The 24,750-nt window shown below is 37.6% G+C and overlaps 1 protein-coding gene and 1 long non-coding RNA gene across 4 annotated transcripts in view; one reads left to right on the forward strand and one right to left on the reverse strand.

The window, feature by feature from the left end:
- LOC121075956 overlaps window positions 1-15,873 on the forward strand; it is a 37,643-nt gene extending 21,770 nt beyond the window's left edge. For 2 of the 3 annotated variants that reach the window (XR_005823268.1, XR_005823269.1), the window contains 6 exons: window positions 4,900-5,014; window positions 6,381-6,506; window positions 7,604-7,716; window positions 8,062-8,154; window positions 9,617-9,744; window positions 15,016-15,873. This is a non-coding gene — a long non-coding RNA (uncharacterized LOC121075956). The remainder of the gene's footprint in view (window positions 1-4,899; window positions 5,015-6,380; window positions 6,507-7,603; window positions 7,717-8,061; window positions 8,155-9,616; window positions 9,745-15,015) is intronic. The other variant, XR_005823270.1, reaches the window with a different exon arrangement.
- A 2,512-nt stretch (window positions 15,874-18,385) lies between these two features.
- CFAP161 (cilia and flagella associated protein 161) lies at window positions 18,386-23,880 on the reverse strand. Its single transcript, XM_040570357.1, has 7 exons — window positions 23,754-23,880; window positions 23,507-23,596; window positions 23,091-23,326; window positions 21,777-21,861; window positions 20,887-21,045; window positions 19,715-19,788; window positions 18,386-18,763 (listed from the first exon to the last, which is right to left on the reverse strand). Exons 1-7 carry the CDS (start codon window positions 23,814-23,816, stop codon window positions 18,607-18,609), a joined length of 864 nt encoding a protein of 287 aa, XP_040426291.1. The 5' UTR covers window positions 23,817-23,880; the 3' UTR covers window positions 18,386-18,606.
- Window positions 23,881-24,750: the final 870 nt, after the last annotated feature.

Here is a 24,750-nt window from a genome sequence, read left to right on the forward strand (position 1 = left end):
GCAGCCTCCTAGAATCTTTTCCAATGCAGTGCCACCCTTTGAGTTAATTAAAGTTCCTAGACCTGGTATTCCCAAATACTTTATGTTGCATGACATGCACTTTCGCTGTGCATGATTACTAACCTTATTCAGGTGTTCTTGCTTGTTGTAGTGCCTTAGAGAGATCCTGTAAAATAGTGCTTATGTAGGTCCATGGATGAAGATTTAATATGAAGCATACGCTCATCAGAAGGTACTTTTGCTTCATCTCCCAAACTCTGTTACTCTATGCATACAATGCTTTGTTTACAGAAAAGTAACCTATATGATATAAATACTGCATTAAAAGCAAGTCTAATTGAACAATAACAGTAGTGTCAGTGGTTAGTGCATTGACTTTAGCCATGGTATGGTGTATCACACACAGCAAGAATGGTACTCTTTAAACATGAGGTTTTGAGTTGTGTTTATTATTTTAATATTTTTGTATTGAGTCTATAGACTGCATAAATGATTATGTTGGGATTAGAGTGATACTACAGGATGTTTGTGTCTGAACTATGAAATTACTAAATAGCTGGTACTGAAAAAAAAGGTCCATCAATTTCTTTAAAGCCATTGACCAATGCAGAGTTTATAAGTTACTGCAGCACAAGAGTAGTAAAAACAGTATGTGAGCTCCCCTGTATGGTGTCATTCTAATTTAAAACAAATATTTTAAAAAGTTATGACTTTACCTCCTCATTCCACATTTCTAGTCACATAATGTTCCTTTTTCATCTGACTTTGCATTCCTTTTGATTTATATTCTCCTAAACTGTAAGCTGAAATAAGGGGCCCTTTAGGTTGAATGAAAGGGGAATTATCAATTGCCAAAACTATGATTTATCAGGCAAAAAAAGTAAAGGGCAAAAAGAAAAATGAACTTATTCCACATATAAAAATCATATGAAAATTTTCTCTGTATTTTTCATTAGTTCAGTATAAAAGGTGTATTTAGACCTGTCTGATGCTGCATTTTTATTGTGAGTCTCTGAATTTTGCCATATTTGTTGCTACTACCTTTTCCTTTATGCCTTGAACAGAGAGATAGGAATGAATGGAAGTAATCAAAGATGAATATATTTAGTCCATTTGAGTACTAGTGGCAGAATTTGCTCCATATTTTACTTTCTGTCACAGGCACCACTTTCTATAGCCTGATCTCAGCCTCAGTGAAGTCTGGGGCTTTTTATCACTTAGCATCTCACAGGTAGTATGCATGGTTCTGTCTTGGTTGCTGGGTTTGCTATTTTTTTGTTTTTAATTTAACATTGTCAGTGGTTGATGAGAAATTACGCAATCTCTTTCTTGTAGATACCTATGCCTGAATAAGATGACTTTACTGCATTTATAAGTACAGTAGTCATTTCAGTTGCAAGGCTTTAGCTAAAGCTACTTCTGAGTATTTGTCATTCCTGATGCCTCAAAGAGGCACAGCTACTTAATACAGCCACTTCTCTGCACTAACAAAACCTTGACACACATTTCTTTTGCTTTACTGTGCCTCTAAGGCTGTGACAATCAGAATGAGTCTGAGTGGATGGTTTTTATTTGTGGTGTTGAAGATAACAGTATAAAGCTCCAGTGGCAGCTGTCTCGCTCTTGACTGCATGCATTGCTCACTAGCATCATTGTTGACAGCAAGATGAGACTAAATTACCGTACACGTTTCTTGTGGGTGAAATAATATAGTCTGTCAGAAAAAATAGCTCCCTGGTAAGACACAAAACATAATGCTCCTGGCACTTCATGAGATCCAATGAGGGTGACTACAATCTAGCCTGAGTGTGTGATTGATACTGGAGCCAAATTTAGCATTCTAAACAGTCTAGGATCTAGTGTCTTTGGGAGACAGCTTTTCTCACATGTTTTGAGATCAGTCTACACCTTCAGAGCAGTATCTAATGTTAAATAGCTTGGAGTTAGTGACCAAGAGGCCTCAGATGAGGATTCCTGACCTGGGATTTTTTATTTTTTTTCCTACAGATTTTAGGTTCAGAAGAAGTTGTTCAAATTAATTAGTCTAATTGGCCTGACAAAGAAAATTTTAATCTGTTATTCCTGTCTTGATGGCAACAATTTCTGCTCCAGGTAAAGCATATCTTTTAAAATAAGCATCAAATCTGAATGTGAAGACATTATCCCCCCAATCCTGAAAACTTGTTCTAGCCATATATAGATTGTTAGTTACTATTTATTTTAAACACCTCTGTATTCAGATACTCATTTGCATTTATTTACGTATTTGTCCAAAAGAGCTTGAATAGTACTGTTATGGCACATTAAAAACCATGATCACTTCCCTAGCATTTTTTCATGAAGATCAGTAGGTGGTGGTCGGGAGGTGTCATGAAACGTTATTGCATGTCCTAATATTTTATTGGTTTTATTTTTTTTTATTTTTGTGATGACATCAGTTTTAACACTGAAAAATAACTGTTAGTTCCACAGTGTCTGTAGTCCAGGGTTCCCAGAGAGTGGGTAATTGAGATCCATTGCATTAAGGAGTGGAAGGGATACCTTATTCCATAAGAAGTAGTTATAACTCAGATCACAGCTACTATATTTATTTTGCAACTGATGCAGGGGACAAGAGCAGCTGTGAGATCAGATTATGCAACAGTTTGTCTACCTCCTGACTGCATGTCTGTCTTGTGAATAGGAAAGGCTCTCTGGAAGGCTGTCTGGGTATGTGCAAAAACCTGGTATGTCTGTGAATGTGTAAAACAGCATGGTCAGGCTTACAGATTGCCATGTGCTAAAGCAGGCTTAGGACTCAGGGCAGCCACTGAATGACTGACACTGGAGCAGAAATGAGCTCAGGCAGGTCAAATTTTCAATGCCTTTTTCCTCACATGTGCCCATTTTTGAGTAGGAATCCAGAAAATATCTAGTGTTCTCTCTGTAAGAAATAATCCTAAATCCTTTGTCTAAACTCAAGTATCCCAAAAGAAACAGTCTTTTCTGGAATTTGAGTCCCAAACGATTGTCTAACATCATGTTCTAAGACAACCATACAACCAACATTGTAACCCAAGATTTCCAGTCTGGTTTTCTTTACATTTTCTTCAACATCTTTTTAACCGATTATAAATATTGTCTTTTAATTTGTGATCTTAAAATACTTGACTCAAACATTCAAGAGTTAAGAATATCCAGACTTTTGGGGGTAGCATACAAGAACAGGAGTTTAAAAGTTGGTGGTAGTTGTTTGGTTTTGGTTTTTGGTTTTCCTGTTTCTGGCCAAAACAAAGGATCTCTACGTATAATATGTTAAGTTTTTGTCAATATCAGTGTAGGCTGACCATTAATCTTGGACAATGACTTCAAGTACCTATAATTTATCCTTATCTACCATATCTAATACACACCACTCACTCCATAAAACAGTAACAATATGCCCCAGCCCATTTTTCAACGGAGCACTGTACTGTGAGTCTGGATATCTCCTTCCAGCTCTGATAGCGACCTGATGCTTTAACATCAGATAAGTTTACTTCCCTGTGCTTCTGGATCCCTGTCCTCATCAATGCAAATGAGTTGTGGCTGTTACCTTCTTTCTCAGATGGGTGGGGATTTCTCTGATAAAAAGTACTAAAAGAGAATTAAGTGATAGTCTTTTAATTAGACAAGGCAATCAACTACTCTTAGAAAACAATAAGTATTTGCTGGTGTCAAGTAATGATATCCTATACCAACCCATCTCATTATGCAGAATATATTTCCTACAAAGTTTATTCTGTATGGTAATTCCAGAAATATCAAAGCAGGAAAATATGCAAGTTATTTTACAGTGTACAGTGTTTGTCATACTGTAATACAGGCAAGATAAATGTTATAACAGTACTAGAAAAATACAAGGAGCAGACCACATCCTTGGTGCTCTCTAATAGCAAAACCGTGTTGAAGTGATGAAGAGGCCATGGTCCGTAGGGTCTGTCCCTCAGCATAGAGTGAAGCAATTTGACAGCCGCAGAGCACTATGTCATCTGTTCCCAGCCACAGGATGGTATCGTGGGGGAAGAGGGGAGTGTTTTGGCCCCCACTTTCACCCTGACAGCAATCCCCCTGCAGAGAGCCTCTGCACTGACTGCATCTCCCAGGGGGCTGCTGGCCAGGAGGTGTGCCCTTGGCTCACAGCTTACCAGCTGCACAACAAATGAGGTTACGCTGGCAGTATGGACAATATATCGTCAATGTGTGTGTTGTACTAGCCTGCGTGTTTTTTCTGTAGGCTCATACTGTATGAATCAGTTACTAATGAGGCTCATAACAGAGGGAACTATTAAGTGAGCATTGCATTAATAATGTTGGCACAGTTCCAAGGCTACAGATGTTATTTATAGTATATGACTAAACAAATATGCATCCCCTTTGAGTCTGAGACTCTGGACCAATTTACTGATTTCCTGTATAGGCTAGTTCATACAGAGATTCAAGTAAATAGTGCATTTGGATGTCTTGCCTGGAAGTATGTTCTGAAACATAATAATCATATTAATATTTAATTGTAAAATGGATTGGAAATGCGCATGTGTTTTCAGAGGATTAGGTAGTACTATCCAGTTCTCATGAAGACATACATTTTTCTATATTTCTTCTTTAAAGAAAAATAAAACATTTAAGAGTAAAGCTTGCAGCTACACAACATTTGAAGTGAGCAGAAAGGTTAGAAACAATTCTGAAAAAAAAAGTACTTAGCAAAAGCTAAAAAATATCCCATATCCTCTCCTCTATATCCTGTTTTGAAATTAATTCCTTTCTCTTTTTTATGAAGATGAATTACTATTGAGAGAGAATTTGTAAATTTAAAATGCATTTGAGCAATGAATCATTTGATTTATGTTTTTGTTTCTTTTCTGCCTCCCAATATTGCAGATTTTAAGAGGCCTTCAAAACTGAAGAAAGCTACAAGCTCACAAAATTCTCAGTCTGCTGACTTTCATATGTGTCAAGAGAAATGTATAGCAAAGCAAAAGTGACCTAAGTTAAGGTACTTCCGTGTACAGCATCTCTCTTTTAAATCATAAGACTGATAATTCAACAACAATAACTTCCTTCAAATTTCTCATATAACTTAAAAACAAAACAGTGAATAGAAAGGCAAAAAATATATAGTTTGTGAAATACCTCTGGTTTTATGTCTTACCTGTTTACTCTTCTCATTTAAATTGTCAAATAAAAACAATTGAAAATGATACATACTGACATATAAAAACAGTTGACTGTATGATGCCCAAATAATTTGATATAAAAATATTACTTACCATTGCCAAGGTTCTTCTTATTTAAGTTCACTATTATCGTTCCTTCTTGGACATGATATATACAGCAGAGTCAGTTCCCAGTGTGTTAAATACTTGAGAAAATAATAAATGCAGTGTAACTCCACAGTGTTTGGATATTTGACTGTAACTCCTAAGCATTCAAAGTGACTACTCAATATAACAATTTTTCCTCAGCAGAAAATGCCTTGCTATTTGCCAGCAAATCTTTAATGCTTTAGATTGGGTATTTCCAACTACCGCCCTACTTGCTAGGCAGATGTGTATAAAAGAGATGTTATTTCACTGAATCAACCACTGAGATCGTAACCCTTTTCCTGTACCACAAACAGAAATGTAAAACCTCAAACTTTCCTTTTGGACTTTTACTGACTTGTGTCTGTTGTAAGAAAGCAAAACACAACTAGTCCAAGGACTAATATATGGAAAATGTGTTAAAATGCTTTAGATCATCTCATTGCTTCTAATCCCTGCAATTCATTGGTTAACTGGCTCGTTCTGTGTTTATGTAGTTGCATGGTACAAATACAACACCTAAACTCCTTGCCCAAAGTTGAAATGATTCATTTATTACTCCTAACCAAAGAAAAAAAAAGGAAGAAGAAAGAAAACACACAGTGCTCATTTAACCCAAGCGAGTGAAAACGCCTTTCATAAGCTCTGCAAGGGTTTGGGGAGGTTGTTCTTTGGTGAATAAAGTCTGTGTAGTGGAGCAAAAAGTTTTGTCTGCGGATGGCAGAATTTAAACTAAAGTGAACAGATAAACCAGGACCCTTATGCTGCATGAAAAGAAAATAATAGTAAAGGAGGTGCAAATGTTATTCATATCAGGTCACTTTTGACAGGGATTCATTCTTTTGGGGAAGGGAGAGGAGGCAGAAGGAAGGAGAAGGGCAGGAGGGAGGAGGTATGTTTGTGAGGGTTTCTAAGTCCCTGCCAGCACTCTGCATTCTGAAATTACATCACTGGTCAGAGTTTGTCTTTTTGTGAGGTAATTACTCACCTTAAACATATAATATATAGGGCTTTCCATCTCCTGTGTGCTTATAAATATTAATTAATTAAATGTTACAGCCACTGTGGAGAAAGCACAAGAGACGTAATGACTGAGGGCCATACTAAATAGGTGGAAACCAGGACCGAGTAAAGACATTGCTGCTGCTGCTTTGCCTATACTGAGGCGAAGAAAAGGGCTATGTGGTAAGTCACAATTCCATAGAATGTACCACACTGTCTGTACCGTACTGGCTGTGGAACCAGTCAGTTACTGGGAGAAACAGGAATACAATGAGAAACCCTTGTTCTCCGGCCTGTTTTCCAGCCATAATACAAATACCTCTAAGCACAACTCTGATGGGACAGTGGTATTCTGCCTTCATTCATCATCTTCTCCAGATGGGCATTAGGCTTAATCAAATTCTAGCACTAACAGCTTGTTTCAGGACCACAGCTGGAATCAGCATGTCTAGACTAGCACTGATTTATTCCTGGCTCTCAGACCTATGTGCAAGCTACTATTCCATATGCTTTTTGTTAGAGGTAATAATGCCATTTCACAGCATAACTTTCTTTTCTTCTTTTTTTTTTTTTCTTCTCCTGCTTTCATTGAAATAAGAATTTATGGTTATGTGGGAAAGTGTCCTGCCCCTGCTCTGGACAAGACTACTGCCAGTTCTGCTGGTATAGAGCAAGCTTACAGATAAACAAAATAAAGTTCATAAAGGAAACAGTTAAATTTTTTGACTGCCTTCACTCTGTCACAGAAAATGCTAAACACATTTGTAAGTTATATAAAACTGCATCAGTTCATATTTTCCCTTGCTGGTTTCACAGCCCAGAACAGCGTAAGGACCTAGTGACATCTTTAGGCTCTCAGGAGTCTAGTAATAAAAATAAAAATCCTCTGCAGAAAACAACACTGTCTCACTCCACACCCTCCCACTGCTAGGCAAATGAGTTTCCCATTTTCCTCACTTATCCTCAGACTAAACAATGTTGAATTTACAAATCTGACATCTAATTACAGCAAGCACTACGAACCTAGGAACCACAAAGGTTGGTGTATATCACTGTCCATAGTTCATAGGACAGCCTTCAATCTGGAATGTCAAGTATTCAGGAGAGAAACCTCTGCCTTAAATAATATCTAAGCGATATATGCACTGAGGTATGCTATAGCCCTAAACTGGGTGGGTGTGTACATGGGGGGTTCCTCTGCCATAAATTAACCTCTGATTTTAGTCTTTCTAGTTTACTGTGTAAGTGATAATGTCAACAGCATAATGCATGTCTGACAGTGGTCTGCAGAACATGGGGAAGCGACCTGCTGCATAAATACTGCAGGGGAGGCAAATAAGGGATGTCCAGCAGCATCAACAATCCTGACAGCAAAGCTGAAGGAACTAAGCTGGTGAGCTGTGCCTGCAGTGGGGGAAAAGTGGGTCATAAAGTCATGTGGGAGAGCACTGGGATAACTGGTGTGGGACTGTAGAAGCAGCAGAGGGTTGATCAGCTCTGAGATGTGCAAGTGTGGGGCATGAGGAAATGGAAGGGATTAAAGGAAGGGAGGTCTCAGGTTAGGGTGCTGGACTGGACCTGGGGAAGCAGGTGAAATTTGAATAGAAGGTGATGGGTACAGACACCAGCTGAGTGTAAACCAGATAGGAAGTGGCACTGGATTGGGCCCTGCAGACTAGGGTCAGGGGAGAGCAGAGAGGAGGCTTGGTGAAGAACTGCTCCTTTCCATTTTTCTCAGCAGTAACAGAGAAATGACGCATTTGTGCTGGAAAGAGGCCCATCAATAGGCTGTATGTCATTTTTAAGCCATTCATCTATAGATATGGCAAAGGTAAGTGCCTCCCACTATCTTTGTTTACAAACTTATGAACTGAGGAGCAGATAAGTTGTTTAAAGGAAAAGAAAATTAATTTCAAGGATGTCACAATTCTGATATCCTTTAAAAAACTTTCACTTTATAGAAGTTTATCTATGCCTTTAAATCCACTTCAATTCCATATTTTAGGTGATTTTCAAGAGTGAAAGCAAAATAAGCTATTCTTAAAACAGAGAATACATTATTGATGTATTTGATGGTATTGTTATTATTTCCAGTATTATTTTCCAATCCATCTTTAATATAGCCTGACATCTTGTTTGCTTTTTTTGACCACTGCTGTGCACTGAGTAGAAATTTCCATTAAGCTGTCCACAGTAACGCCTAAATCTTTTTCTTGAGTGATTTTGCAAACCATCAGTGTATATGAATAGTTTGAATTGTTCCTTTCAATGCACATTACCTTACACTTAACTATGCTAAATTTCAGCTGCCATCTTGTTGCCCAGACCCTTCCTTTAGCTTTTGTTTATTTCCTTTATTTCTTTAAGTTATGGCTTTTCTAAACAATCCTATGTAATTTCACAGTTATGCCATCTCTGTTGTTGCATGCTTGCTTGCTTTCCAGATGAGTAGTAAATACATTATATTAATCCCAGTTTGGGTGTAGATTTTTGGATATCTCCTTGTTAATATGCTTCCTAGCTGAAAATAGCCATTAACTTGTGTTTTTTTATTTGGTCTTGACTACTGACCCTAAGTCAAATGCTTTACGCTATTTAGAATATATACCTAATTATACCTCTAAAATTATAACTTCATCTCCTTTTGTAATGTCTTTAATAAAGAATTTAATGGAAATTGGTTGTTGAAACTGTGTACGGACAAATACAGCCAGCCTAGCTGTAGGCAAAACTAGCATTTACCTAGAGCAGCAGAATGGTTGGGAGTGAGAAAATCGTAATCCTACTGTGCAAGAGGAGTCCCTTCTAGTCTCCCAAGAGCAGCATGGAATAATTCAGTAACACCTGAATTCAGTAAAGCAGCTCCTAGGTGCTTTGAGCCTATCTATTGAACCCACATTTTGTTCCATGCATCCAATCTCCCTTCTCCTTCCTGCTTCCTTGATGCTGGGGAAGCAGCATGTGCAGGTCTCAGACTACTCTAGCAAATGGAAATGAGAAGAGGAGACTGGAGGACTGCAACCCTTTTCTCTGGCTAGCCCCAAGCCACCCACCCACCCTCACGGTGAATGCAGTCTTGGAAATGGGTGTGTGTGTGCCAAGTGTTAAGGGGGAACAGTGTCCTTACCACTGAATAAAGCATTACATGAGCCACTCTGCCCAGGTAGGGCATCCACTCTTTTTAGAACAGATGTTAACAAGGTGGAAAGAGTTCAGAAAAAAATATATAAAAAGTCTGAGGAGTATGTATTGCACTAAGAGACTAAAGAATCTGTTTTATTTTCTTCTGGCAGATTGTTGCAAGATGATTTCTTTGCTGTCTGTGTACATAGCTTCATGAGACAGAATTCAGAGGACTGGGATGGAAAGACAGACTTATTTGAATCAGAAATATGGTTTTAAAAAATGTTCATAATTTAAGGTAATTAAAGCATTCTGGAATGTTTATTCTGCTCTGTGAAATTTACTACAGCAGCAATGGGTTTGGGGTATAATAGCTGATCTTCAACAGCTGTTACTCTTGTAACCAATTTGAAGAGCTATTCAGTTGTTGTTTTTACAAAAGCCTGCCCATCTATTCACACTTTCCATTAATGTTCTTCTGGATTGGAAGAATGTAACACAGTAATTTGGCAAAATTGGGTAAAATAGATTCACCTCACTAATGGTTTGTTTTCTTTACCTAAGTGAAGCTATTAATTATACCTCCCCTGGTGCTGCCCTGATTGTACTCAACATGAAAATGGTACATAGACAATGAATTCAGGGCTGTAAATGCAACACACTTTTCTTTCCATAACTTGAAGCATACCAGGATCTTTGCACAGTAACAGGAACGATATGCAACAAACTATTTTTAACTTTTGCAAAGATCTATTTATTTTTTAGTCTCTAAAATACTCTTTCAAGTGAACATTTTTAACTTGGATCAACAGGGGAGAAAAGTATCAGCAAAAAACTTCATAGACTGTTACTGAAGAATTTAATTATAGCTATATCTGACTACTAAACTGAAAAGATGATTTATTGTTTATTTCTGTGGGGAAAATCTCTGTTCACGTTCAGATGCTTCATGTCATATTAGATTCTCCCCAGGCACAGATAGCCATACAAATTTTAAAATATTTTGAACAGCTTTAGTTTATGTTCTTCTCTTTCTCTGTAGTTTTGATTTCATAGATATGTTTTGCAGGCTCTTTAAGAACTCTTTCCTTGCCTATCAGTTCAGTTTCAACTTCACTGTCCCACCCTCAGGAAGCATGTTTTAGCCAATGGTGCTGTTATGTTGCAGGCACAACGTCTCCAGCTGATGAATACTCTCTTCATGGCAGTTACACAGGAGAATTGTCCTCAGTTAATTACACTGTTCCTTTAGAAAAATTGCCCTACCCCAGCACATTAATATGTTCTCTTTGTACAATAACTTGAAATACGTTTGAAGAATCATTATTGTGCATTTATACTGACTCTGACATCTTTCTTTACGATATGAACCTTGTGTTATTGCAGAAAACCTAAAATTGCTATAGGTTACATGGACTGACCAAATAACCTGCATCACTTACATGTAACATTTAACTTCTAAAACCAAACAGCTAATGGTTGTGTTGTGTAACAGGTCAAATGTGTGGTATAAATCAACTTTGTTTCAATTCTTTTTGTGATGAATGAATGTTCTGTTCTCAGACATAATTGCTTTGATGAAATGGTTGCTCACATCAACCATATAGTGCAAATGGTTACTCCTCAAATCCTTGTTAAGCTAATTTCATAGGAAGCAGGAATTTGTGTTGGTGTTTCTTAATTCTGTGTTAAGCCTAGTGTTCAGTAGAAACCATTCACAAGTCCCAGAGCATGATGCTGTTTAAAATCACTTAGCACTTCAAGATAAAATTCCAAAACCGCCTAACATGGCATAATCAGTTGATATATGCAGCTAGATATTAATTAGCATGGGACAGAGGAAAATGTTAAAATACAAGCACTGCTGGAAGCATCAACATTTTCAATGAGCAGTGAGAACAATAAGGTATGTTTTATCAAAGGTCATGCACTGCAATTATTGAGATAGTTATGTGGATGCCTTTTAAACAAATTTTCACTTGTGCCTGGAAAAAGAATGTGGGGAAAAGACAACAGATCCTGAATATTTTTGTCATGATGGAGTTATCAATTTTATTTTTAATTAAACCTGTGAATTTTGGTGTGATTTGACACCAAATATATGCAGAAAGATTTTGTGGTACATTTTAGAATGCCAGGACATTTATGAACAATATTTTATTTGCAATATTTATATGGTGCTTTGGTCAGCACCTAGAAACCATCCACAAAGTAGTTCTTATTATATCCTTTACAAAGGAGTTATGCCCATTTATCAGGCAAGGATGCTAACACACAGGTATGGTAAACTAAGGATGAAAATGTACCTGATACATGTATGACAAAGTGTGAAATAGGGTACTGTTACCCATGTTAGCTAGGGAAACGGAAGGAGTTTTCACTTTCTTTAAAACAGTGACCAGAAATACAAAGATCAAATCTAGGGGATTTTTGGCCTTGGTATTCTCTTTATTTATTACCTCTATCTACCATGATCACTAATCAAAGATGATGCCATAAAACCAAAAGACAGTTAGTTACAGTCCTTCACCTGGGCTTCATCTGTTTACCATGCACATAGAAAGCTAGTCCACTCCCATTTTTGTAAGAAATATGTTTTATTATTTTATTATGAGTTGTGATTTTATTTCGTAACAGGTATGAGCATGAACTTGTTATGCCATGCATCTTTGTGACTGTCTGATCACTGGGTGACTTCCTCATCCTCTGAAGCTTGTTTCTGGGCTTACCAAGGATATTACAGCTGACTACTTCCTTCAGGAACTTCTTAGGCTGGGGTTAACTGTTGTTTGCAGTTTCATACCTTGATTTTCCCCTTTATCTTGGTTGGCTTCCCCTCTGTAGGAAACAAGGTGGGAGGCACTCAACATGGTCATCTGCTCAACATGTCCTAGGGGGAGTTATCACACTGACTGGCTTAAGAGGACCAAAGAGCACAGCCTCATAAATTGGCCTGTCTCTGAGTGACTTCTCAGCCACAAGTAGAACCTGAGGTCAACTGGATTTGTGGACAGAATTGTGCATCAGGCAGAAAGGGGAAAGATGATGGACAAGAAAAAAAGGGACATGATGAAGCATAAAATGTAGCTAGAGTGCTATTCTGGATTACCATGTGATGTGAAGTCATTTGTAATCAGCCTTGAGTATGAATATGTCCAGGACCACACAAGATTACGCTGAAAGAACAGATTAGTTCAGGTAGTTTCAAAAGAAACCAGTTAATATTTTTAGATGAGGTAAGATTGTTCTCCTTCACACACTGAACTACATGTTATTGCTGTGCCAACATTAAAGTACCTAGTATGTGTGTATAGAGCTAATTCACTTTTATTATATGTACATACATATGTATGTATACACGTATATGTATACATACATGCATAGATATATATTTATTTGGCAAAATATAACTTTTCATGGTCAATTAAATTTACTGGTTACTTGCAAGACTATAATACATCTTGGGTGTTCTGGCTGAACTGATGCTGCCAAAATTGTCAGCAAAAAGACCGGAAAAGCTGATGAACCTTAAACTTTTCCCCAAACAACTGCTCAGTTGTTTCTTCAGGATATAGAAGAGGCACAAAGCCCAAGCAAGAGAGGAGTGGTAGGAAACCAGGGAGGAAGGATAGAAATTGCTGTCTGATGTTTCACAAACTGCTGTGTTTAATTTTTAAAGAGGCCCTATAACAATAATCCATGCTAAATAGTGTTTCAGGAGTTTTAAGAGTTTTATTAAATACTGCCTATAAAGGACAGATAACTCAAGCTTTAATTCAGAGCTTTGTTTATTCACTAGTTTCTTGCTTTCATGCTGTTTCAGGATATAATATTTTTTATAAATTCTACATGCAACATTTTCTGAAACAGCTAAATGCAATTTTTGAAGGTCTTTTTCATAGACTGAGATCTTCAAAGGCATAGATCACCTAACTCCTAAAAGTTTTAACGTGAACAAGCTGCAGAAACAACTCTTTGGCTCTTCAGGACTGTTGCCACTTTTGGAAATGGGATTTATGCTAAAAGCTGGTTAGGTATTTTTAACCGGTGTGCCATATAATTAAATAACTATATATATGTATATATAAATAAATGCTGGCATGTATAATTCTTATTCCCTTCTGTGGGCTTGTCAGACCCACAGAGACAGCACTGTGGTTTGTGGGCTCTTCTCCTAGCAACTCCTATTAACGTCAGAATTACTCGGGCAGCTGCATCTTTATACCCCACACTGAGAATTTACTAGTTGGTGCTGGTTTATGTGTAGAATTCATATGCCTGTATCTCTGGTTATTTGCACCAGGTCTATTTCAATTTCCTGTCATCTTTCAACCACTTTTAATAACAACTTTAGGCTATTGCTTACTGAGCATCTCTGCTGTAGTTGTTCCTATTTGGGAAATAGATAAAGGTATGGTCCCTGCCCCAAGGAGCCTATAATTAAAACAAGACCAGCATTATAGAAACGTATATACTAGCTGGCCTGTAACTGGATGGTCTGTTTAGTTTTGTTTTGACGTACTGTATGAAGCAGCATTTAACAGATGTTGGAAAATGAGCTCTCTGAGCTTCTCATATAAACATACAGCAGAGATGCATGTGTATGAATTAATTTCATCAGTGAATGTGTGTATTAATGTCATCAAGCATTTTCTAATGCTTGTGCCTATCCTGTTGCACTTTGAGACCTCCTAGACAAAAAACACAGAAACTTCTTGAAAGAAAGCTAAAGTGACTCTGTCATGGCAATCCTTTCTAGCACAGCACTGATGATTCTGTTCTCTCACATAAAAGGCATTGCCTTGTACAAGCCCACCATTTGTCAATCGCTTCATCGTATATCCTCCATTAAAAAAAAAAAAAAAAGCAAACAATACAAACAATATGGGTGTCTCTCCCTTTGTCTTTATAACAAGTTGTCCCTCTCATTATAAGCAGTGCTACACCTATCATGCAAATCTTGTAGTTGGCATTATTAGGGCTGCACATCTCCCTGCTGAAATAGCACACGTCACAGCAAGATGACAGGTCTTTCCAACCTTTACTCTTACCCAGGGGAGTACAGTATTAGAATTAGGATTAGATTCCCTTTTACTACTTCCAGGATGAAGCCAAGCCAGCATGATACAAGGTGCTTTTCCCTCTTTATACTACATACAGGCAAGGAAACTAAGGGAGAGCAGGTTAGGCAGGGAATGGAGGCAAGACCAGAAAAGAAGAGAGGTGTAGCTGACAAAACAACATAGAGATTTCTTAATTTCCACTTGTATTTGATGCCTTCTGCATTTCATGTCTTATGTATTCCTCATCTGTGGCCCCCTTAGTTTAGTTTTCATGCTTAAAATATCTAAGTGTTTCTAAAGAACGTTTTAGAAGGACACTCCCTTCCATCCCAAATTACAGCATTTATGCAATATTAATTTAGGGTGAGTGGGCACAGACGTTATCAAAATCACCCTCTTACCTGCCAACTCCACCAAAGTTTCCAGTGCTTGGATATATTCTTCCACTGCTGTGTGGAATTTCTTATTGTAATGTTCTCTGTGCTTTTCTTTTTTCTTTTTTTCAGATATCCAGTTATTAAGTCTGCATATGGCTTCCTCCTCTGACCAGCTGACTGAGCTAAAAAATACCTCCTGACAATCAGAAAATAGAAAGCAGCCTAGGAAGATACTGGTATGATTAGAGTGAGGGACGAGGAATTTGGACTGAGTGCTAGAAGAGAACTTTATAACCATTGCAAATCAGTAGGTTTGGGTAGATGACATGGCAGAGGAGAAGTGATGTGAAATATGATATAGGGGATCATGCAAAAGAGCAGGGAAAGTGAAAAGGCAGATGTATAACTGGATTTTCATTTTTCCAGTGTTATTTCTGTGTCAGTTAACTAGGAAGATGAGGGCTGTCTTGAATTCCATACTTCTTCTTTACTTCAATGGTGTGCTGTTAATATACATCACACAGCAAAACATATGCAGATGCGAGTGCTCTCTATACCTCAGGCCTCCAAAAAGCTGTATCAGCACAGCACCAAATCTGAACTAATGCACCCTGTCTCTTAGCGGGGACTAATAGCTCAGGATTAGCTTCATGCTAACAGCGTTTGAGCTGCCTGGAAGTGAGTTTTATCTGCCCACAATGTACTTTGTAGACCTTTCTTTACTGGGTGTAATTTGGAAGAAGCATTAAGAGCTTTCTTAAGACATTTTGCTTTTCATTGTTATATGTCAAAGTGCTTTGCAAATGAGGCAATATGAATCACTGTCCACATTTCATGGATTGCAAAACCAGCGAAACCAAAATACAGTACATGCCCTTAGTTGCTCAATGGTCAGGTCTAGAGCATGGTTCAGATCTCCATTACTCCATCAATTTAGGCCACACTGTGGCAGTCACAGGATTGTTCAGATTCTGTGCTAATATTCAGTCCCATAAAGCTTTATATTAAACCCAGTGTTTACCAATAAATGTCCACACTGGTCAAATTAGAAACTCTGCAGTACATTCATGCAGCTTGATTTTTTCTAGCTAATTACCCACAACATCAAAGTAGAATTATGTCAATCTATTTTGAAAATGTGCAGAATTTTAATCTCTGTAAATTGGTGTAAATAACAGCAGTGCCCCTATATAAACATGCATCATTTGCTGCACATCAGGTTTCATATCTTTATGTAGAAAGTATTACTCTTTCTTCAAAAACATACTTTTTCTGTATGTTTTTTGTTAGAAATTAATATTCCAATTAATTTTAAGAAATTGATTGCCTGCAAAGCACATATGTTGTACTGTCTTCTATCTACCTTTGTTGCTTAACTTGATTTTATTTTCTAAAAAGATGATAAAACATTGATCACATTTCCTAGCCCAAAATTCAAGCCTGATTTCATCTGGTTAGCTTTTCTGGCATTGTATCAAGAACTTATTTGAATGTGAACATTTCAAGTTATTTTTACATATGTAGCAATAATCCTGCTGGCAGTAATCACCCCTTTTAGACAACGTGGTGCCATCGTGTGGACAATATTAAGAAGTGTAAAAAGAAGTTTTAAAAAATGAGTAACAGACAAATATTTGCATTTGACATCAAGAATCAGTTATACTATAAATAGATATCTTGTGATATATGAAACTTTGCACAATCTCTGGTCTTAAAACTGTACTAGGTCAGAAGAAAAACTGATAAGATAATCAGGAATTGATTCAATCCTGTTTATTTTCCAACAGTTTAGGTAGTCCTTTCCCAAAAGGTGCAGTCTGATCAAAACATGTGAAAGACTCCAAGCCACTTTTAATCAGCACTTAATTACAACATTGTCTACTCCTGCACTCATTTCTGTGTCCATTTATCTCTGGTTTTCCTCTAAGACCATACAAAACCTGTTTTTGTACAGCCTGCATTGCTTCTCTCCCACACAAATGCACACACACTCACACAAACACTCCTATCCATAACATTGGCCAGCCAAGACTCTCTGCCCACACAGTTCTCATTCCTGCATGAGTTCACATGAAGCTTTGTTTCAATAATAGTTTTGTTTTAAGGCTTCTTGTTTATTACATTTAACTCAATGAAAAGATGTTTTGCCGGATTTGAAATAGCTTTATCTATAGCAGACCTGTCAAGGCTCGCACACATGGAATGTGATTCAAAAATGATCCTCTGTGATACGCTCCCCCAGAGCAAATCTGCATGTCACAGAACTGTAATCTTTCACCTGCTCCGAGACACCGTATGACAAGTGCCATTTAGCCTATCCTGCTATTTAATTTATATTGAATAAAGGCAAGAACTTCTAAAGTTTTCCCAGTTGGTTTGAAACAGGTCATCATCTATCTGGGACAGAGCTTGAAGTCATAAATGTTTGGACTGATCCCTTCTTTTGTGAAAGTTTCATATTTTTGTTCTGGTTAAACTTAACAAGTTTAGTTTAACTTTTACGAACATTGAAGATCTTTGGAATGCTTTGTGGGAATGGACTTATTAACTCAGAAATTCAATTATTTAGTTTGTGCAGAAAGAGCCTGCCATTGCAGTAAAATAAGAAATGGAGTATGTATACATGCAACTGTACTAAATGTATATAATGGAATGCCAAATATTAAGAAGTTTCTCTGTGGTAGTTTCAGCTTCTATATAAAGACAGATAACTGTTTCCCATATCTTTGCGTCTCGTGATTTGTTGATTTTGATGTTTAAGAAAATGTGAGTTCCATCTTTTAACCATTCTTGGGCCATGTATACTTTCACGTGGATTCTTCGTGTGGTGTCTGATTACGTATGAACATAGACTGAAGTCTTATTAGGCAAATTTACAGGGTCTCTCATTTTTTTCCTATCTTGACATGTATGAGCTTACTTTTCTTTGAGAATTTTACCTTGCTGTCAAACTTGATTGAAATGATTATGGATTGAAAAATTCTGCCATTAGGAAGCAAATGGAACATGGTGATGCATGGAAACGGCTCTCAGAAGTTTCTATTCTTCATCGCTGTGCACTGCTCGAGTACTTGGAACTTAAATTTTTAGAGTACACAGATGAAAGTAAAAATTTATACTTTTTTCTTAATTTAATTCCCATAAATTTGAAGCCGATCTTGAGATATAGAGACCGTACTTGAGATTTTTTAATAATTGGCAACATTGCATTGTGTGGAACAAGCTCAACCACCAAATTTCTCTCAGATGATCTTTAAATGTCAAAGTGTCCCATGATAGCTTGCATGAGTTTGGTTTTTAGTGTTTTGGAAACTGTACGCTCGTTCTTTTCAAAAGGGTGACACTGGTTTGGTTTTGGAAGCATTGGTTAAATACACTCTAAAGGCCAGTAATTTTGTGCAAATATACTTGATTTACTGTGTTTTGACTTCTTTTGCCATCAGTGAATGTGAAAGTACGAAAATGAACCCTTGTTGATTCCCAAATTTTTGATGTTGTGCATTGTTCATCAAACTTTATTAGTCAATTTTTGCCATCCACATAACCCCGATGAGTTAATGAGATTATGTAAAATTATTAATGGTAGACTTTCATTTCTGTTTTTAATTAAACATCTCTAATATTAAAATCTGAGCAGAAAAAATAAGAATCAGAATCTCATCAATCTTTGTCATTTGTAATCTGGGATTTTTATATTCTCTGTCTCTTGACAAAACTCTTTCAGATTCCCCCTGGCTGAGGGTCGGGTCTATCAATCATAGTACCATCGTCACTGGGATTTGCTGTAACTACTACCCAGTAATTCTTATCTTCTTCAACTCTATGGGAGTCCAGGTAAGTGTGACAAATTACTTCATACTCCCTTCCAAAATAAGACCTGCAAAGTCAAAGAAAAGGGTGTGGGCATAGAATGAATATATACACGTTCGGCAAGTCTGAATTAGCTGTAAGACATTCAACGTTTTCTCATGTTTTTCTTGGTTTATTCAGAAATATTAGCATGCACTTTCAAAGATTGGACACTTAATAGAAACACAACTATATATCACTTTGTTAGTCACTAATAACCTAGGAATTTGAATTCAAAGGGAAATGCCACCTTTCTAGTCTCAGAGCTAAATCAGCCCCAACAGTATACAGCACTGATACCCTGACTGAGTACGTGGAAGCAGGTTAGGTTCTCTGTAGCCTTTTATATCACCATTCTTTCTGACTGAAGATATATCCGGCTACTTAATCATTTCAGTCTCAGCCTTTCAGACCTTGTTTCATACTCAAAAAACTGAAACAAATCCTCAGTCAATTTCTTTCCTCAATTTAATGAGAAACAATTTTTATACTCCTTAGCAACGTTTAACCAATATTAATTCAATACATGCATATGAACTTGAATTGTTGGACTAACTTTCATTTGTTGTGAGTCATATGGATATATAAGAAATATAGAATTTTATGCAGTGTGTAGTTATTTTCTGTTACTCCTTACACTTCTTGGCATACCATTTTTTCTTAGAAAAAAATAAATTTAATTGCTCAAGATATTGAAAGGGAGAAACACCAAGACACTAAGGAAGGCTAGAAGCATGATGTGAAATGAAATAAAAAGGAAGAACAAATATGAGTAAGACAGCTGATTGTCTACAGGATCACAGTAGCACACATTACAGCCAAGAAATAAAACTGGGGAAAAGGAGAACATGCATTCTGCATTCTTTTCCGTTTCCTCGGTGTGTTCCTAAAGCAACTATATTGCTTCTTACAGTAATTCTTGATGTACTGAGCTGGTGTATCATAATGCATATTGCAGCCAGTTATAAATTATTCTTACCTTGTCCAAAAGTTTCTTGGAACGGCTAAGCTCCGATTAGTATGGCAATGAGTAATAATCACTTTAGAGTTTGCCTGGAAAAATAACAAAAACAAACAAAACCAAAAGAGGGATAGATACTTTTAGACTGATTTTAATAACTCTTATTCAAATTAAATGATTTACTTTACTGTTTAATGCAAGTCTGCATGGCTGTGTATCATGCTGTAGATTGATAGTGAGGTATTTTAAGCCATCCGTTCTCAACAAAACTATCTTAACAGTTCAGACTAGCCAAACACTTAGCCCCCAGGTCAGACACATTCTTCTGCCCAATACATTCCACTCCACTCCCTTGTGTTGGGCACTTTAATAATAATAATATAAAAATAATAAATAATGGAGAGTTATGCCAGGGTAATACTGCTTACAGTGGATATTTGCCAGATGAGAGATCCAGGTGTTCTGGGGATACAGCCTAGATCTGGACCCTTATATTTTACCTTTTTTTTTTTTTTTTTGGTAAAACAGAATCTTTAGTCACCCTCATTTACCACCACTGTGAAAGAATGTTGTCTTTGACAATTACGTAACTCTGACTGTGTTTATTAGTGAGCTGATTCATGTAAATGAGTCACAAATCAAGGCTGTAGTGGAATCGTTATATTTGTGATACTTTGCTATACACCCAGCACTTTGGGAAGCCAAGAAGTTATGTGGAACAGGAAAATACTGTATCCGCTTAATGTATTTACAACAACAACAAAAAATTTGGAAAAGCATCCACTTTTCCAGATGCCTTGCTGTTTGTTGTTGTTGGTTTTTAAATTTAACATTCTTAAACAATCAAAGCTTCCAATATTGGAAATGGAATTTAGTGTTCAGAAGTCCTGAAATGCAGATTCCAAGTACTGCATCCTCCAAACACGTCAGTGCCCACCTTTGACAATTTTTGAAAAACTGAGCAAGTCAACCTCAAATGAGCACCAGATTCCCTGGTTTAAAAACAAACAAACAAACAAACAAAAACTTCCTTCTTCTCTTTCTTAAAATTACAGTTTAGAGTTTACATATGCAAAATGAATTAATAAAATGGATGCAATTTTCTTTTAAATAGTCGATCTACTCTTTCAATTAAATACTCAACTTTTTTTTTTTTTTTTTTTTTTTTTTTTACATTTTTAATTTCTTACAGGAACTGGAGATCCTTCATATTCAAGACGCAGCTGTGGATCCAAGAAGGTAGCTTGCCAGCAAGTCAAATAAGAAAGCTCATCTGTCAAAAATACTTGCTGAAGGTGAGATTTTTTAGCAAATCTGATGAATGATTTATGGTCACTTGCTAGATATAACTGTAAACAAAAATACATATTAATGACAATATAAATATAAAATGAAAATATACATAATTCAAAAAAAATCAGCACAAAAAATATCTCTTTGCTTCTGAACAATGTCTGCCAAATTAAAGCTACACGATTAAAACCCACAAAATAGTCTACAGTGTTGATAAACTCATAAAGTAGCCATGCTATACTTAAACCAGTGAATATTAACTTAAAATTGAATTTACATTCCAAAGATTTTTTCTGAATCAAGTGATAGCTGAGAGGGAAAATTTTCTTGTAGTTGTGGTGATTTATTCTGAGTACAAATATAACATGAAATGTCTATTTTGCCTTTAACTTGTAAAGGAAGACAATGTTAACATTTAATAGAAATCTGCCTCTGAATGATAGAATAGTATGTTACTTCATATACAGACTATAGCTTTCTCTTTGCAAGAAATGAAACCAAATGAAATCTTTTCATTTTGGACTTTAAAAAAAAAAAAAAAAAAAACTCCTTTATCTATCATTCTGGCTCAGTCCCCTTGGACTGACTGCACACCTGAGCTCAGACAAGTTGCATGAACTTTCTAATTAAGTATTGTTTGTCTTGATCTGTGTATGGTTCTTAATCTGTTCTGTAAACTAAGATGTTGAACCACTATACAGCTTGGTGCATATATATACATATACGGTAACTAAATGCATAATAGCAGTATATGCTGTCACTGTCATTTGCAACTTTATTCCCTTACCATTGGATCAGAAAACCCTCCTGTTGTCCCAAGACCAAACTTTTGCCCAAATCTAATGGGTTCACCCACTGAACTTCCATCAACACTGTAAAAATTGTAAAAAGAACGAAGAGAAATTCAAATATATCAGCTTTACTATTAGTTTTTGGTGTTTTAAGTCTATGTGTTAACTGAAAAGATATATCATAAATTACTTACTGGTTAAAATATTTAACAGAATAGAAATTCAGACTTCATTGATTACTTTTTATGATGCATTCATTAACACACAGGGTGGAAAGATAATATCCAACGAAAATTAATGGTAATTAAGCACTGAGGCCCCCTCCCAAATATACTTAATACAAGCATCTGAAAAATCACACTTAAAGCAGAACAGTGTTTGTCTGTAACTTAACATCTGTTGCTAATTATACACATAATTGATATTTAGTAATTGGGTTTATTACATCAATGTACATGCTGGTATATCTGTATTTTCAAAATGATTTCTGTATCTTACATTAAAGAATCACTAAATTAAGTGCTAGGCTGTTCTAAGTATATTTAGAGTAGAAACTTCTGCAGCTGATGAACTTTGTAGTTAGCTAATGAGGGATCTGAAAGCATGCAGTGCCAATGACTAGCATCAGACAGCTGCTGAGCAAAAGTACTTTGGTTGCATTTCTAGAAGGCTTAAATTGGGATCTTGGCATCAAAATTCTTTATTATGTCTAACTGAAAGTGTTTTGCTCAATCAGCATTATATAGACTAGTTTGTACTCTTACACAATGTTATTTTTCTTAAACACATGCACTCAGGCAGAGCCTTCCACTGTTGAGCAGGGGCCTGTTCTATTTTTTCTCCTGCAAGCAGCTGGAATCAAGCATGTCAGTGAGAGTGAGTATTCTGTTTGATTGAGGGTTTTTTTTAGGACAACAGGAGCAGCAGTCCACTTTATAGACAGCAAAGGCACTGACACAAATTTCCACTTCAGAGACTTTATTTGCAGGACAATGAATTATTTGGACGTGTTTTGTATTCTACAGCTGAAATATGACCACATTAAAAACAGCTGCAGAGTTTACCAAATGACACAGTGAACTTCATTCCGTTTTCACACCAGTTCTATGCTGACTTGAACTTCCTTGGCATCATTCACAGTAATATGCACAGCAGAAGCAAGCTTAATGCATGACCCAAGTTAGAGTCTTTCTTAAATATATTTCACTCAAGTTCTTTTGTATTTTAGCAAAATTCATTGAGTATTTCTCAAAGTAAGATATTGAAAGCTAACGGAATAATTGAAAACAACATAGAATAAAGTACCAAACCTTAAAAGACAAAATGTGTTTCGACCCACGGGGTCCATGGTTTTGACGGCACTAACTCCACAAGGGGCTTGCAGTGACACAGCCGAATATATGGATATTTCCTCCAGATTAATTGCCAGTGTTAGGTTGCCGCACGCTCCAGTGTAACTGTCCACTGAGGATTTGTTGTCGGGGCTCAAAAGCATCACAGTGTCTCCAAAGCAAATAAATCCATCCTTAGACACTGACAGCTTTATCTAAATCAAAATACACATGATTTTATACAAATTATCTGAACTTAGTATCAGCAGTATTTTAACCTATGAAACGCTAACCATTCTTCTAACGCATTCTTCATCCGTAAAGCACACTAATAAGCGGCTATGTCGTTCTACGTGGAGTCACAGAGAACTGACAAAACCTCCTTTAAAAATTACCTCCTTTAAAAGATTTTCTTCAAGTCTGCTTATTTTCTGCATTAAAAGTTCCCCTCGGTCTCTTTTACGTATAAAATCCCTCACGCGGTCCTGTTTGCAAAGGAGAGAAGGGGCAAACGTTACCCAGCGCAAACAATCTGAGGTTTAGCGAGAATTGGGGCGGGGGGGGGAACACCGTCAGGCGAAGAGGCAGGCAGGCTCCGGGGGAGCAGGGGCGGGGGAGAGAAGGGCCCAGCTCCGCGGTTACCTCCTCCAGGAACGCCGCCTCGTTCCAGTTGCCCACCAGCACCCCGGGGCTGTAGGCGGCCATGGCGGCCCAGGCCGCGCCGCGTCCACCGTCGCCATGGCGACCGCGCCAGCTGGCGATTGGGCGCTGCCTTGGCAGAGGCCGCCAGTGAGCGGAGAGGTCGTGAGGGGAGGGGGCGGGCTCTTCTTTCCCGCCGGGGCAGGGCGTTACCCGGGGGGCGCTGAGGAGAAAGAGCGCTGTGAGAAACGGTGTGAGGAGGTCGCCGCAGACTGTGGCGCTCCGTGGCCGTTCCCAGCGTGGGGCAGTTGGGAAGCAAGCCCCTTGAATTCGCTCCTACTTAAGGAGTGACTGCCAGACCCCAAATCTAGCAGGGACAGGCCACTGCTAGTGAAAAAATAAATAAAAATAATGTATCTCAGTGTGGAGTCCCTTGCGATTTGGCCGAGTCTGAAGGCAGCAGGCCGAGAGGCCGAGCCCCTGGGCTTTGTGCTGAGGGGTTTCAGGGCACCTGCCTTGGTGCTTGCACCTCTGTGGCCAGGCCAAAGGCAAGCGTGCCGCTGGGGTGGCTGCATGCGTATGGGGCAATAGGCCGGCACCCACTGACTCGAGGCACAATTTAGCCGTTCCTCAGAGAACAGCAAGGCCGACACATGGTCTTGGACTGAGCGTTATTTGGAACCCACCAGTTTTACATTCTGTACTGGCCAAAGAGTTGTTTCATCTTCACCTACCTGACAAGCACAAAACTACCACTATAGTGTTGCTAAATATGGTGAAGACTTTGATTGCGAATGCTTTAGTTCTGTGATTATTTTAGTTTTGAAGACAACCATGGCAAAACAGGCTGTGTGAACATACTGTGAGTTTGCTTTCCAGACAGCTTAAGCCAACGATTTTCAGTCATGGTGTAGATCCTTGCACAGGACGTTTAATCCCCCTAATAGTCTTGGTTTTCTTAGTCCTGGTTTTCTTGCAAGCTTACCATTGTAAACAGGTT

Source organism: Cygnus olor, chromosome 11, assembly GCF_009769625.2.
Source record: "Cygnus olor isolate bCygOlo1 chromosome 11, bCygOlo1.pri.v2, whole genome shotgun sequence".
NCBI lineage: Eukaryota > Metazoa > Chordata > Aves > Anseriformes > Anatidae > Cygnus > Cygnus olor.